Here is a 15,661-nt window from a genome sequence, read left to right on the forward strand (position 1 = left end):
CTGAGAACATTCCAGCTGTACTTCTTCCAAAACAGATTAGTTTGTTCTTCTGTCAGTATTTTCAATATTCTTCACCAACCCCACAATTCAAATGCATCGGTTCTTGTTTAGTCTTCCTTATTCGTTGTCCAGCTTTCACATGGCTTGGTCAGGCACATCTTAGTCTTCAAAGTGACATATTTTCTCTTTAAAACTTTAAAGAAGACTTTTGCACCAGGTCTGCCCAGTGCAATACATCATCTGATTTTTTGACTGCTGCTTTCATGGGCATTTTTTGTGGATCCAAGTAAAATGAAATCCCAGAAAAACGTCAATCTTTTCTCCATTTATCATGATGTTGTTTACTGGTCCAGTTGTGAGGATTTTTGTTTTCTTTATGTTGAAATGCAATCCATACTGAAAGCTGTAGTCTTTGATCTTTATCAGTAAGTGCTTCAAGTCATCTTCACTCTCAGCAAGCAAGGTTATGCCATCTGTACACTGTAGGTTGTTAATGAGTCTTCCTCCAATCCTGATGCTGCATTCTTCTTCGTACAGTCCAACTTCTCAGTTTGTTTGCTCAGCATGCTTTGCTACATGTGTGTTAAGATAGACTTAAATGCACTTCTAATCCATTAGTGGGAAATATATTCCTTTTCAATCTGATCTATGTCATCTACTTCAGAGTCGGATAATCAGATTTAAACTAACTCACAACATTTGGTGCTTTAGATGAAGCGTAAGTGGCAAATTTCATCAAATTATAAATAAATAAGTAAAACTGAGGAATTAGGGAGGAAATTCCAGCTGACAACAAAACTGTACAAAATATGTACAGCAGTTGTTATAAACACACCCAAAATGTTTTAGCAGTTATTCCAGTTTTTCCTTAATTTATAATGCCCTATGGTCTAATTCTTAAAAATAAGACTTGTAACAATCCACAGCTGAATATCTGTTATATATATATGTATATATATATTTTTCTGTGATGTAATCTATTATTTGTCAAAAGTGAAGACTTTTTTGGAAGAAAATGCAATCCTCTGAAAAGTGAAAACCCACTCTGTATATGTATGTAACAACAGACAGAATACACATATTATACAGAAATATTTATAAGATTGTTCAAGGAATTTAATAGAAAGAAAAAACTGTAGATAATGAACAAAATTATCCTTTAATGTTAAAAGCTTAATGCTATCTATGATCCTGCAGATCTACTTGCTAATTCTGAATCTAATGTAAGAGGCATTCAGAGATAAATTGTATAAAGGAGAGAATAGTTATGCAATTTCCTTTACACCTACAGCTTTTCTACAAAACCACCCACTTTACTTAACTCTGAATACAAAGTGCTGTGTAGGATTCTAGAATTATTCAGTTCAAGGCATTCTTTTGGCAATATTTAGTAGCAGTCACATATCGAATGAATTCCGATTGTGCTGATCTGGGAAAAGGCATTTGAGCCGGGAGCAAAACTGAACCGAGAGGACAGGAAAATGGCCCCACAAATGGACAACTGTATAAATTCCCCGTTTTTCTAAGGTTAGCCCCAGATTCCTAAATCACTCAGTATCTCAACAGTTCATTACAGACAGTCCTCAACAACATATTCCAGTTACAACAAACAGTAAAAATAAAAGGCAATAATAATGAAAACTGTAAACAAAGAAAAAATGTATTCAACTTACGGTAGAACCAACTTACAACACGGTCACAGGAAAGGAACCTTGTCCTAAATTAGCACTATCTATAGTTTCTTTTGGATCCAACTCCAGAGCTCCAGAGCAGTGAGGTTTTTTTTTTTTTTTTGTAGTCTGTCTCCTCTGTGCACTAGAGGATCAACCACCACCACCAACAGGTGGTGATTCCAACTCAAGGCAACCCCACGCCTCAGAGCAGAGCTCTGTTCCACAGGGCATTCAGGGCTACGCCCGTTCAGAAGCAGATGACCAGGCCTTTCTTCCAAGGGGCCTCTCGGTAGAGTCAAACGTCCAACCTTTGAGTAGAAGTCAAACACGTACTATCTGTGCTACCCAGGGACGTCAGAGGACCAACAGTCTCCTCGCATCCCTAATGCTGTCACATGTTCCTCTGCCTTTCTCTGGGAGAAAAGATGCTTCAAAGAAGGCACATCAAGTACGGACAGTAAACAGAAACTCACAAAACCTAAATCATTCCCACCAAATGGGAGAAAGAGCTACAGCAAACTGGAATGAAGAGGACATGACAACACAGGCCACACCAACAAACGGCTGGTGATTCTCGAAGCTTTTCTGAGCAACAAACCCCTTTAAGAATCTAATGAAAGCTAAGGATCTCAAAACCTACTATACAGCCACAATAGTCAAAACTGCCTGGTATTGGTTCAATGACAGATACATAGACCAATGGAATAGAATTGAGAACCCAGGTATAGATCCATCAACCTATAGTCAGCTGATCTTTGACAAAGGCCCCAAATCCATTAAGTGGGGAAGAGAATGTTTGTTTAATAAATGGTGCTGGCAAAACTGGAGATCCATTTGCAGAAAAATGAAACAAGATATGTACCTCACACCACACACAAAAACAAACTCCAGATGGATCAAAGACTTAAATGTGAAACCTAGAACTATACAGTTTCTCAAGGAAAATTTAGGCTCAAACTTAAGGGCCCTAATATTTGGTATAAATAGACTACCAAGCATAATTCAAAATGCACCAACAGCAGAAGAGAAGCCAGATGATTGGGACCTTCTAAAAATTAAATGTTTATGTGCTTCCAAAGACTTCTCCAAAAGAGTCAAAAGAGAACCTACAGATTGGGAAAAAATATTTGGTAATAACATATCTGACAAGGGACTTATCTCTAGAATTTATAGAACACTCCAACACCTCAATAACAAAAAGACAAACAATCCAATTAAAAAATGGGCAGAAGACATGAACAGACACTTCACCAAGGAGGATATTCAAGCGGCCAACAAACATATGAAGAAATGCTCACGATCATTAGCTATTAGAGAGATGCAAATCAAAACAACAATGAGATACCATCTTGCTCCAGCACTAGTAGCAAAGTTCAACAAGACAGAAAATAACAAATGCTGGCGAGGTTGTGGAGAGATTGGGACTCTCATACACTGCTGGTGGGACTGTAAAATGGTACAACCATTGTGGAAAGCAGTATGGCGATTCCTTCAAAAGTTGGAAATACAAATACCATTTGACCCAGCCATCCCATTACTAGGTATATACTCTAAAGAAGTGAGAGCCATAACGAGAACAGATATATGCACGCCGATGTTCATCGCAGCACTATTTACAATAGCCAAAACTTGGAAACAACCTAGATGTCCAACAACTGAGGAATGGATAACCAAACTTTGGTACGTTCACACAATGGAATACTATGCAACGCTAAAGAATAATGTAGAATCTGCAGAACACCGCATAACGTGGATGAACTTGGAGGACATTATGCTGAGCGAAATAAGTCAGTCACAAAAGGACAAATATTGTATTAGTCCGTTATTGTAAAAGTTAAGGAAATGTTTATATATTGGAGGACATTTTCTTTGTTGGTTACCAGGGGTGGGAGGGAAGGGGAGGGAATGCTGTTAGATAGATAGAGATAAATATTGATTTGGGTGAAGAGAAGGGCAATGTACCAAATGTGAGTGACCAATATGGCAGCATTGAGGATGAGAAAGACAGAGAGAGTTACATGGGCAGTACAAACAACAAATATGAACCCCTTTGTAAATACAATACTGAGTTGTTAATGAAAGCAAATATGGGTATAGGGACGGATAGATGGGTGAACAAGCTAAACAATTATGTATGTCTAAATGGAGAGTGTATCCAAGATCATATACAGGGTTGGCAGACAATGGGCCTCTCGAAGAGTATGAAGGGATGGACACTGGGAGGAGGTAACTATGGGGAGGAAGTGGGAGGGGAGCTGTTGCATTGTAAATTTTGGTCAATGACATGAGACAAAGTATATGTGAACTGCTGTATGAAAAGTGAATTTACTCTGTAAATCTTCACCCAAATCCTAATAATAAAAAAAAAAAAAAAGAATCTAATGAAAGCTAAGGACCCTCTCTCCAGAAAAGCATACATAAGTACCTACACAAGAAACAGAAGCCCCTGTACAGACACATACCTTCAGACTGATGTTTTCACACTCGTTTTTCCTTTTCATCTCTATCCACAACCATCATTTTATAACTATAGTAACTGTGAATATGTAACAAATGTAGCACGGCTATGTGAAAACTATGACGCTCACTATAGTGAAAACTATGACGCTCACTATAGTGAAAACTATGACGCTCACTATACGATAAAGGCATAGTTAAAATCACTGGTAACACTTTATGTATCAACACAGTATTTTGCCTTTTTGGTCTCCTTTTACAAACGTTAAGGTAACAGAAGTCTGATCTTCCTAGAAAACTTGTGCAAAGAATTGGCAGAAACAAGCAACTTAAGGAGGAGTGGTCAAGCTTGAAGCCAGTGCCTTCAAGCTTTTTCATGCTGCTGTGGTGGTGGTCGCTAGGGGCCGTCAAGTCAGCTCCAACTCACAGTGACCCCATGCACCAGCCACTCCTCGGAAGGAAGGTTGGGCAATCTACTTGCGTAGTGATACCGCCTCGGAACCCCAAGGTGGGGTCACTATGAGTCAGGGCTGACTCGGTGGCACATGACGACAACAGTGTCCAACAGAGCACCACGCTGCCCGCTCCTGCACAAGCCTCACAATCGCTGCTGTGCTTGAGCCCACCGTTGTAGCCACTGTGTCGTCCGTCGCATTGAGGGCTTCCTTTTCTCACCGACCCTCTCCTTTACCAAGTGTGCCATCCTTCTCCAGGACTGGTACCTTCTGACAACATGGCCGAAGTACAGGAGCCAACCTCTGGCTTTCTCACAGACTCCCACGCAGCCCCTGACCAAGGTTCCCATCTCTCCCCATGCTGATCTCTAAGGCCCCATCTGATGGTTTGTTTCTCTGCATTTACAGTGTTTGCAGGTCATTGCTCCTGTCCCCTCTTCTCCATCTTCAGCACAGAATATGCTAATTCTGTTCTTTTCCAGTCAAACCCCTGAAAACTAGCAGCAAATATCCTAAGAATGCCAAAATAAAGACTATCCTTACATAATGCTTAAAAAAGTTTAAACTCATGTTCAATTACATGACTGATTTTAATCACAAAAACCTAGCAAGTTCTCTAATACCTAATTTTAAGTTTACCTACTAAAATGTGCACAAGTATTTTAATTTAAATGAAGAGGAAAATGTATAAAATCTCATTGATGCACTTCAGTCCCATTTAATACACAGGAATGAGAGGGAGGAGAAGGCACAAAGGTTCATACCACTTAATAGCTATGTGACCTTGGGCAAGTCACTTAACATCCTGGTGCTTCAGTTAGTTTCACCAGCCACTCTACAGAAGGAAAATGAGGCAGTCTACTTCTGTAAAGATTTACAGCCTTGGAAACCTGATGGGGCTTGCTATAAGTCAGGATCATCTCAGTGGCAATGAGTGAATATGGCATTGTAAAGATTAAGTGAGTTAGTTAGCACTGACGTAAAGCACTTAGAACAGTGCCTGGCGCATATTAGGTGCACAATAAATAGTTGCCATTATTATCACTAATATTTATGTGTATTAACTCATTAAAGGATAGACCTTTATATGTTCAATTACAGTCAATAATTTTTCTGTTTAATCAGTCTTTTCAAAATATACCTTCATATACTTTTTTTAAACGCTTCTCTGTCATTTGCAGCTGTGATGTAAGGAATTACTTTTATAAGGCCTTTCTAGCAATGAATGGTCTTATAACTCCCACCAAAAGACTAGGTGGGACTACACAAATAAGGTGCTCATACCCCACCAAGCAGATGGAACAATTTGCTGATAATGCAAATAAGGTGCATCACACCCTGGTGAGGGTGGGACCATGCAAATAAGGTGTATGGAACCGTAACAAAGGGACTGGTCAGTTTTGCCATCCTCCTAGGTTTAAAATGAGCCCTCCCAGAGGTGGGAAGGGTGAGCCATGACTACTACTATGGAGATGGGAGCAGAGCATATCCTTTGGATCTGGGGTCCCAGTTCTGGGAACCTCCAAGACCCATGAGACAGAGAGCTGTAACACCAGAGGTGGCAAGAGCAGTGAGAAGCAGTGGCAGAGAAACAATGCAGCAGAGGCAGCAGAACCAGAAGACTGGCAGGAGATGGCGCAGCAGGCGTTTAAGCTCACGGAGCGACAGAGCTGAGCGCCTTCATGCAGATTTTCTGGCAGAGTGGGAGGCCTCTGGACACACAGTGGATCTAGGTTCACCAATCCGTGGAGCAAGAGAGCCGAGTGCCTGCAGGCCAAGGCTTACTGACAGAGTGGGGTGTCTCTGAGCACTTACCATCAGAGACAAAGTGCTTTGTAACACTTGCCTGCACAGGGCAGAGGCTGAGCCAAGGGATCCAAGAGGCCCAAGGGGCCGGGGCCAAGGGCCAGGGAACACTGAGCACAGCTGAGAAGAGGCTGTCCTGACCGAAGAGCTGTATCCTGAGTTGTTTCTGATCCTGAACCGGTAACCTGCTACTGTGCTAACAGGCCCCATAATCACAGTGTTTTGAGTTCTGTGTGGCCACTGCAAGGAATTATCAGATTCAGCAAAGAAGCAGAGAGTGGCGTGGGAGGGATGGCTGGAATAAAAAGATTGGAGAGTGGAGGCATGTCTGACCTCCACGTCATAGGAATAAGCTTTGGGCTCATGCTGGTGGTGATTCTTTCTCCGTCATGAAGTTAGAGGTCAGATGCCTCAGCCACACCATGTTTACCGCAGCTCTGTTTAATCACTACCGTTACTTCATCCTAAAACGACCTGGACTGTGAGATGACCCGGCACTCTCACTTGCTGTTACATCTGACTCTGCTAATCTATCTTACCCAAAGGTAGCAGAATCTGAGGTAGCATTTCTTACCTCTGTCTCTGTCATTTCTGCCACAATCTCATCTTCTTTAAAAACTCTGATATCAAAATCCTCAGATCCAACAAGAAGCTGAAGGGACATCATGCATAGTCAGTTTAGTAAATGAACACAGCAAAATTTCAAGAAATAAAACAAAAAAGTACAGTACTTTGTATGCTGCTACTCTCACTCAAAAATTCCAACTCCCCACTCATCCAGTGCTCAGGAAGGCTCCCTCCAAAGGGAAGGTCAACAGAGGCAGTCAATGAAAGAAAAGTAGCTGCTACAGATTTTACCCTGCCATGTAGTTGCATGTCCCATTCTTCCACCAAGCATCTGGAAATACTCCCTGGTTCAGCACCTTTCCCTGCTTACAGATGGAATTCCTGCTTCAAATGCCAGAGCCCAGTATCCGTGAGAGTTGTTCTGATGACACAATGCTTAAGTGCTTGGCTGCTAACCAAAAGGTTAGCATTTCAAACTCACTTAGCAGCTCTGCAGGAGAGAGACCTGGCAATCGGCTCCTGTAAAGAGCACAGCCCGGAGAACCCTATGGTGTGGTTCTACTCTGCCACGTAGGGTCTCTATTATGAGTTGAAATTGACTCAAAGGCACCTAACAACAGTATCCAAGAATAAGACAGCAGTAAGTAAGTGCTCAACACAACAGTTCACAATGACTGGCTGCTCAACAAGTTCATTCCTAGAGCAACTATTAGAATCATTTCAAATGTGAAGAGCTAATCTTTAAACCTTTTATATTCCTGCAGAAGTTGGCCAAACTGAAAACCACTTACTGATATGGTTTTGCAATATCAGAAGCAAATTACAAGACTATGACTGACTGAGGCCCCATTAACTGTTCTGCTCTCCCCATTTGGGTCTTAGAATCATCGTGGCCTTGGATCTTTGCATTGAACAAACACAGCTCAAGAGAAAAAAAAAAGACAAATGAAGCCAGTTAGTTCATCACTCAGGGGACAGAGCACCAAAATCACGAGAAGCTAACATTTCTCTCAACATTAGCATCACTGTCACAGAAAAATTATTCAGCTGAACACACAGGAAGTATGTCCTCCTCCACATACCTCTTTCTTCCCATCACCGTCAAAATCACACAAGGCCAAAGAATGAACATTATCTCCAGTAACCTGAAAATAAAACCCAAAATCATTAATGCCATCTCATTTCACTTAATCCATTTGTATTACCTATCACTCCCCAGAAGGAAGGTTAGGCAATCTACTTCCTTAGGGATAGCGCCTTGGAAACGCAAGGAGGGGTCACTATGAGTCGGATCCGACTCGACGGCAGTGAGTTTGGTTTGGTTTTGGTTGTATGATAGGATTATACAAACCACAGCAGGTGGTATTCAAATTACTCTTATCTTTTTTTGATGTACAGAATTGAATTATAAATATTTATTATGCAGTACAGTCAATGGTTAAAAATAAAAATAACTAAAGAACATTCAAAGTTAAAGTATTCAGAGAACCAAAGAAAATGTTTTATTCTTCATACCGTCCAAAAGAGATCATTTCCTTCATGATCAAAACCCTGCAGAGCGCAATTTCCACCGATAATCGCAAGAGGAGGGGAAATGTCTCCCAGTGTTCCCAACACAACTGCATTGGCCCCATCCGCCACCTAAGAAGAGAAAAGAAGACCCCTGATCTCAGAGAGAACGATGTGCAGGCACAGCAGAGCTAAAAGCAACAAAAACAAACAAACTCACGGCCGTCAAGTCAATTCTACTCGCAGCAACCCCTCCTTGGGTTTCCGAGGGGGTGTCTCTACGGAAGTAGATTGCCCAGCAGAGCTAACACAGACCTGCATCGTATGTGGACACTCCCACTCCTCTGCCACGTCTGAGAGGAGCCACATGGTCACCTGCAAGGCTGGCCAGGGCTGTCCCTGAGGACAGTCCCTGTGGTTGATGCCAGGACAAGTGCAGATGCAGAATGAACTCAGGCCCTTAGCTTCTCACACAAACCTACTATAATAATCTGGGGCTCTCTAGGACCTCCAGGTTCTAGAGGTCAAAATTTCCAGAGCATCGAGGCTTTATGCCTTTAAGTACTCAAACTCTGTAATTGATTTTAACTATCTTAGATAGAAATGTTTCTGATACTTATTCCCCAGTTCTCTTACTACTACTTGTTTTGAATGTAAAGTTATCAAAAAGTACAAAGCATAGTAAAACAAAACCCTTATCCCCACCATCTAGAATCGATAAATGTCCCAAACTTCCTTATTAAAGCACATAACCATAATTTAATTTCCTTTTGGATAAATAAATTCAAAAGTTTTAATAGTATTATTTCTATACAAAGAAAGTATGAGTAATTTTTTTTTTTTTTGTCTATTTGTGCTTCCCTATCTTTTTTATAATAAATGTGGCTTACTGGGGTATTAAATTTCCAGCAGCCTATAAATGGCAGGTTGCCATTAGGTCTTCTATCAACTATTGTACTAAACCCTGATGCAAGGCTACCAGGAGACCTGTTTGCTGGCTTCCTGACTCTTGGCTGCACTCTCAATAGAATGTCTTGACAAACGGTGGTATCATGGCTATACCTCATGAGAGACAAGCTGTTACCAAGTTATATACTTGGAACTTACTTATTTTGTCATACCTGGTAGCTCCCAAGTGGTAACTGAGTATGACAAAATAAATAAGTTCCAATGATACAAAATAGATATAAATGGCAAAATCCCCATGTTGTTTAACTACATTACAACAGCCACAACATAAACACACCAAAAGAAATGGCTGATCTCTTTTAAGCATAAAATATAAAAAATCAATGGACACTAATGGATACTAGGCATTTTACGGTTATACTGGGGTATACTTACCTCTCTGTAGAACAAGTCTGAATTATTGTAAACATCGTAAGCCAAAAGATTAGTCTGTGTCCCCACTAAAAGGGCATCATAGCCAAGCTGAGGGTTCAGAACTCCTGCAGTCAGGCAGCTGATTGCATGGTTAATGTTGAGAAGCGAAACATCTGACTCTAGAGGGCTCTGGATGGCTCTGGAGGCACTCAGATGCTGGCTCCGTGCATGAGGGTTGTGAATAAAAACCTAAAACAAAACCACTTAAATACATGCCCCTAAAATACCAAAAGTGTAAAATTAACATCAGACTTTTTTTTAAAGGACCAGGTTAATAACAGACATCAATGTTAACAAGAAGTCACTTTAATCGCCTACAAGGCTTAAAACTCTCATACACAGTTCGGTGCATGACTCGTTTTCATGAATTATGAACTGTGGCTATCCAGTGGTTCTTAGCCTTACAAAGAAAAAGGCAATGCAAAAGACCTGTTGTTGCTGTTAGGTGCCATGCAGTCAATTCGAACTCACGATGACCCCGTGCGCCAAGCAGAACTGCCCCACAGGGTAGCAAGGCTGTGACCTTTCAGAGGCAGGTCACCAGGACTTCCTTCCAAGGCACCTCTGGCTGAGTGCAAACTGCCAACCTTTTTGTTAACTGTCAAGCACAACCATCTGCACCACCCAGGAACTCCTAAACAAAATCTAGTTGCTACTTATCAGGGCTCTTCCATGCTATTCACCAGCAAGACATCAAAGCACTCTTACAAAACATCTTCTGATCTACCTGTAGGAAGCTGCTACCAGCTACAATGTGATCACCATACACCAAGATCACAGAACACAGACCAGTAAACATTTCCTTTAGTATCTTTCCTCCAAGCACCTAATAAATTCACTTCTTAACCCTTAAAAAACTCTCCAAAAAAAAAAACCAAACTCACTGCCGTCAAGTCGATTTCGACTAATAGCGACCCCTCTTTGGGTTTCCAAGGCAGTATCTTTACGGAAGTAGATTGCCCAGTCTTCCTTCCAAGGAGCGGTTGGTGGGTTTGAACTGCCACCCTTCTGGTTAGCAGTCAAATGCCTTAGGCACTACACCACCAGAGCTCCCTAAAAAACTCTGTTGTTGTTGTTTTGTGCCATCGAGTTGGACCTGACTCTTAGCGACCACTCCTTGGGTTTCCAAGGCAGTATCACTACGGAAGTAGATTGTCCCATCTTCCTTCCAAGGAGTGGCTGGTGGATTTGAACCTCCAGCCTTCTGATTAGCAGTCAAGTGCTTTAGGCACTACGCTACCAGAGCTCCTTAGAAAACTCTAGTATTTGGTAAATCTGTTTTACAAATATAAACTGAGTCATACAGATCAAGCTTCTTGAAGCCTTTCATAAGTTGTCTGAGTAAAACAGAGAAATTAATAATAAGCCCAAAGATAATTACTGCACTTTTAGCATATAACATGACCACGTAACTAACACACGTGCATATAACACCCATAGTGTGCATAGAAAACTAAGCTTGAGGGGGTAGTGTGGTTTGCAAAATACGGTAATTCAGCAGCTTCAGCTATCATAAATATAATCACCTCAGTGTCTGCAACAATCATGCGACTTCCTTGGGCTCCATCTGTAAAAAAGACCTGGACTAGAACATGCACCTCAAGAAGGGCAGTATCGTTCCCAAGGGGGGAAAACCCGGGCTCAGGTGAAATCTGAGATATGAGAAAGGTTTGTGGTCTCCAAAGGGCCACAGCAAAAACAGACATACAACGTATCTGTGGTATTAAGGTTTCACCGGGGACATCTTCATTGTCTAAAAAAATCTTCATAGAAGGGTGATAGGAAAAAAAAAAGAAAAAGTTGGGAAACAGTAGAAACCCTTTCTAGTTCTAGAATTCAGTAACTTTAAATGAGTATTTCATTCCTTTGGTATAAAAACAAGCAGATTTAATTTTAAATTATTATTTAAACAAGGTACCTTATTTTGTTATTATTATTATTATTTTAAATGACTAGAAACATTAAAAAAAAAAAAAAAAAAAGATGTGTAGCTCCTGAATACAGGTCATGTTGTTATGTGCCATCGAGTCGGACCCGACTCATAGTGACCGCTCCTTGGGTTTCCGAGGTGGTATCACTAAGGAAGTAGATTGCCCAACCTTCCTTTCGAGGAATGGCTGGCGGGTTTGAACCGCAAGCCTTCTGGTTAGCAGTCAAATGCCTTAGGCACTGCGCTACCAGAAGTTAGTTCTCATTTGTGTAATACTTTACACAGTAAAAGCCTAGAGAATGTTAAATGACCTGTCATTTTTCATCTTTGTGACTTCCACACCTTGCACAGTGCCTGGCCCATAGTAAACACCTGATGCTTAGTGAACAAATGATGGGGAAAGACCCAGACGCACATGTTTAAAGGTCATGCCTGTAATCACAGTCATTTGATTTAAAGCTTTGTATTGATTTATTTTTCTGGAAAACCATTTAGCTGGAGAGGCAGTGTGAGACAGTGGGGAAAGTTCCCGAGTGACCGAAGGAGGTCACGGGCTCAATTCCAGGCTCTGCGACTACTGCTACTCCCGACCAACCTCCTTTCCTTCTCCGGCCTCAGTTTCTCTATCTGTAGAAAGACTCCAAACCTGTGCAAGTCTAAGCGCCTGACAATCAGAAACAGTTAACTACTCGGAAAAACCGTTCGTCAGACCTTATTATTCTCCGCAGCATGGAGAGCTACAAGGTGACAACTGGTCGCCTGGCAACCATGGCTGGGGGCGGGATCTCAGGGGAGAGATCCCAGGGGCGAGCCCGCGTTGGTAGTGGGCCCTCGGAGGCCTGGGCTCCGCGCGGTGAAAGCGGTTACCTTGTCCGCTTGAGTGGCAGCCGCCAGGCACGGGTGGATCCCGTCGTAGCGCCCTATGGCCACCGTGCCAGGGATGATTTTGTGGCGCAGTTTCAGAGTGAACACGGGCAGCAGCATGATGACGCAGGCCCAGGGGAGGAGAACTGGCGGCCCAAAGCTGGAGCAGAGGAGCCGGCCTCCCCTGCCTTGGTGAGGGGCAAAGGGACAACAAACTAGCTACCCTTCTCGGTCCAGCGGCCTCAAGCCAGGCGCGAAACTGCGCCTAACCTAGGCAGCGCCGGGCTGCTAGCTCTTTCTGCGGCTGCGCAGACCCGCCCACTTCCTTTTGCGGCATCTTAGGCCCGTCTCAGCTCCTTCGACGGCTGCGCAGTCGGACACTTGGCCTGCCTGAAATGGCGGCTTTTTTTCTGTGGCTAAGGAGCTCTGGTAGCATAGTGGCTAAGGCATTTGACTGCTAACCAGAAGGCTGGCGGTTCAAACCCACCGGCCACTCCTCGGAAGGAAGATGGGGCAATCTACTTCCGTAGTGATACTGCCTTGGAAACCCAAGGAGGGGTCGCTATGAGTCGGGTGCGACTCGACGGCACATAACAACAACAACAACAATTTGCATGTCTTGCTTTCACTTACCAGCGTGAGTACAGTGGCCATGTCTGAGTTAGGGTAGTCCCCGGAGATGCTCCGTCTAGCACCCCAAGCAACTTGGTGCACCCCTTCATACTCCACACACTGGTATTGTGGCTCCGGAGTCATTCATTCAAGAAATATTTCTTAAATGCTTGCCCGTTCTGCCGTAGCATTAGACTTTATGTCAGTAGTCAGGTTAACTATACCAATCTTCTTTTCAAAAAATCCTTTAGATTCTCGGGTTTAAAGAGCTTGGGGGCCCCTTGCAATACTCCCAATATATTTTTAAAAGCAAACATGCAAAGTTGAAAAGTGACCATTCATCCAACAAACATTTGTTGAGGGCCTACTATGTGTCAGGCACTGTTCTAGACAAGAAAGATAATAAAGAGCAAACAGTGAAGATGAATAAACCTTTGCCATTCTGGTGCTGATTTACTAGTCAGGGGAGATAAGCATTAAACAAGGAATACATACAGTTGGTGGTGAGAATTACAGAGAAAATTGAGGAGATAGAGGGTTGGAGGGGGTGCAATTTTATATCAGCTGGTAGGAAGAGGCCTCAATGAGAAAGTGACTCGCAGGCAAAAACCTGAGGTGAGGGGGCCAGCCTTGAGGAAGTGTGTTCCTACAGTGGAAATTCAGGTGGGAAGGCCCTGAGGGCCCACTCTGGCTGCTGTTTCTGGAACATTGCAGGTGGGGGGGGATGAGCCAAGATGCCAATAGAGAAAACAGAAGGAGCAGCCAGTGAAGCAGTAACACCAGAAGCCACATGAAGAGGGTGCTGCCAGGAAGAAGAGCATAACAGCCACGTCACATGCTGCAGGTAGGTCTTTAAAGAGGTTTTGATATGAACGCCTCTGAATGTTCTTGTTATTTGCATTTTGCAGTTTACTGTTCTTACTTGCCATCTGGTTGGTTCCAACTCTGTGTAGAACAGAATGAAACGCTGTCTAGTCCAATGCCCACTTTGCATGTTGTTGTGAGGTTATTATTATTACCTCTAGGTAATGATAGCCAATGGGGGTCGCTGTGAGTTGGAATGAACTTGATGTCAGTGACTATGGAGTTTTGGTTTGAGCATTGTTTCTAGTTCCCTTTCAGCCCTGGGGTTAGAAAGGTCTGGTGGCCTAGAAACCAAACCACGTATTGCTGACATGTTGATTGCTACTCAGCAGCTCTAGAGCACAAGTTAGACCTGCCCTGTGGGGTTCCTGAGGTTATAACCTTTATAGAAGCAGACTGCTACATCTTGGTCCCATGGAGCTGCTAATGGGTTAGAACCACCAACCTTTTGGTTAGCAGCCAAACGCTAAACCGCTACTCCACCAAGGCTCCTTAGTGGAAGTAGGCCTGGATCAAAATTTGAAGAGGAGGCCTTAGGCCACACCTGCCCCCATCCGTCCTCTCCTGGTCCCCACATGGATTATGCAAAGCACTCCCCACTAGGGGGTGTGCAGGTGTTAAGAACGGAGGTTTGAGCCTCAGGACTCCAGATTAAAGGTCTGTAGGGAGACAGGCTGAAAGAGTGCCTCAGGAGGCCCCAAAGTCAAAGGACTTACTTCTGGGGAGTGGGCTGGGGCAGGGGGTCAGCTGGAAAAGGACTTTGGCCTGTGTTGTGGTGTTTTCTGTTTTTCTAGCAAGCTTGTTTTACTTTTGTAAAACAAACCAAAATCTGACTCCTGGCAACAGTGTAAATTACACAGTAGAACTGAGCTCTGCGGGGTTTCCTTGGCTGTAATTGTTAAGGAAGATCCCCAGGCTTTCTTCCTAGAGCTGTTAGAACAAAGTACCACCAACTGTTGTTTGTTGTTGCTATGTACCGTTTGTTGGGACCAACTCATTGCGACTCCTCCTTGGGTTTCCGAGGCAGTATCACTATGGAAGTAGATGGCCCAACCTTCCTTCTGAGGAGTGGCTTAAAACAACAGGTATTTATTGTCTCACAGATGTGGAGGCTTGAAATCTGAAATCAGGGTGCTGGCAGGGCCATGTTCCTGAAGGTTCTAGAGGAAAGTCCCTCCTTGCCTCTTCCTTTGTTGTTGTTGTTATGTGCCGAGTAGCTTGTGGCAATTCCTGGCCATCTGTGACACCGCTTGGCTGTAGATGCGTCACTCCAATGTCCTCTGATGGGAGAGCAACTCACCCCAAAAGAGAAAGATAGCAGTCAGAAGATGGCGACTAAAGTAACACCTTATCCCTGCTGACAGCTGCCTTAGTTCTCTTGTGCTGCTCTGACAGACACCACAGTGGATGGCTGTACCAACAAATTTATTCTCTCTCAGTTTAGGGGGCTAGAAGTCCAAATTCAGTGTCCGCTTGAGGGAAAGGCTTTCTCTCTGTGTGTCCCTTGGTGCCAGGAGGTTCCCAGCACAGGGACCCTGAAT

General features: G+C 43.1%; 1 protein-coding gene across 1 annotated transcript in view; it reads right to left on the minus strand.

Moving 5' to 3' along the window:
- BBS2 (Bardet-Biedl syndrome 2) overlaps positions 1 to 12,764 on the minus strand; it is a 32,072-nt gene extending 19,308 nt beyond the window's left edge. Inside the window, exons 1-5 of the mRNA XM_007947996.1 lie at positions 12,648 to 12,764; positions 9,812 to 10,039; positions 8,474 to 8,599; positions 8,041 to 8,103; positions 6,966 to 7,043 (exon numbers count right to left, since the gene is read on the minus strand). Of these exons, the coding sequence (XP_007946187.1) occupies positions 6,966 to 7,043; positions 8,041 to 8,103; positions 8,474 to 8,599; positions 9,812 to 10,039; positions 12,648 to 12,764 (612 nt within the window). The remainder of the gene's footprint in view (positions 1 to 6,965; positions 7,044 to 8,040; positions 8,104 to 8,473; positions 8,600 to 9,811; positions 10,040 to 12,647) is intronic.
- Positions 12,765 to 15,661: the final 2,897 nt, after the last annotated feature.

The sequence above is a fragment of the Orycteropus afer genome, unplaced genomic scaffold (genome assembly GCF_000298275.1).
Source record: "Orycteropus afer afer isolate SDZICR_OR568_19922 unplaced genomic scaffold, OryAfe1.0 scaffold00009, whole genome shotgun sequence".
Lineage (NCBI taxonomy): Eukaryota > Metazoa > Chordata > Mammalia > Tubulidentata > Orycteropodidae > Orycteropus > Orycteropus afer.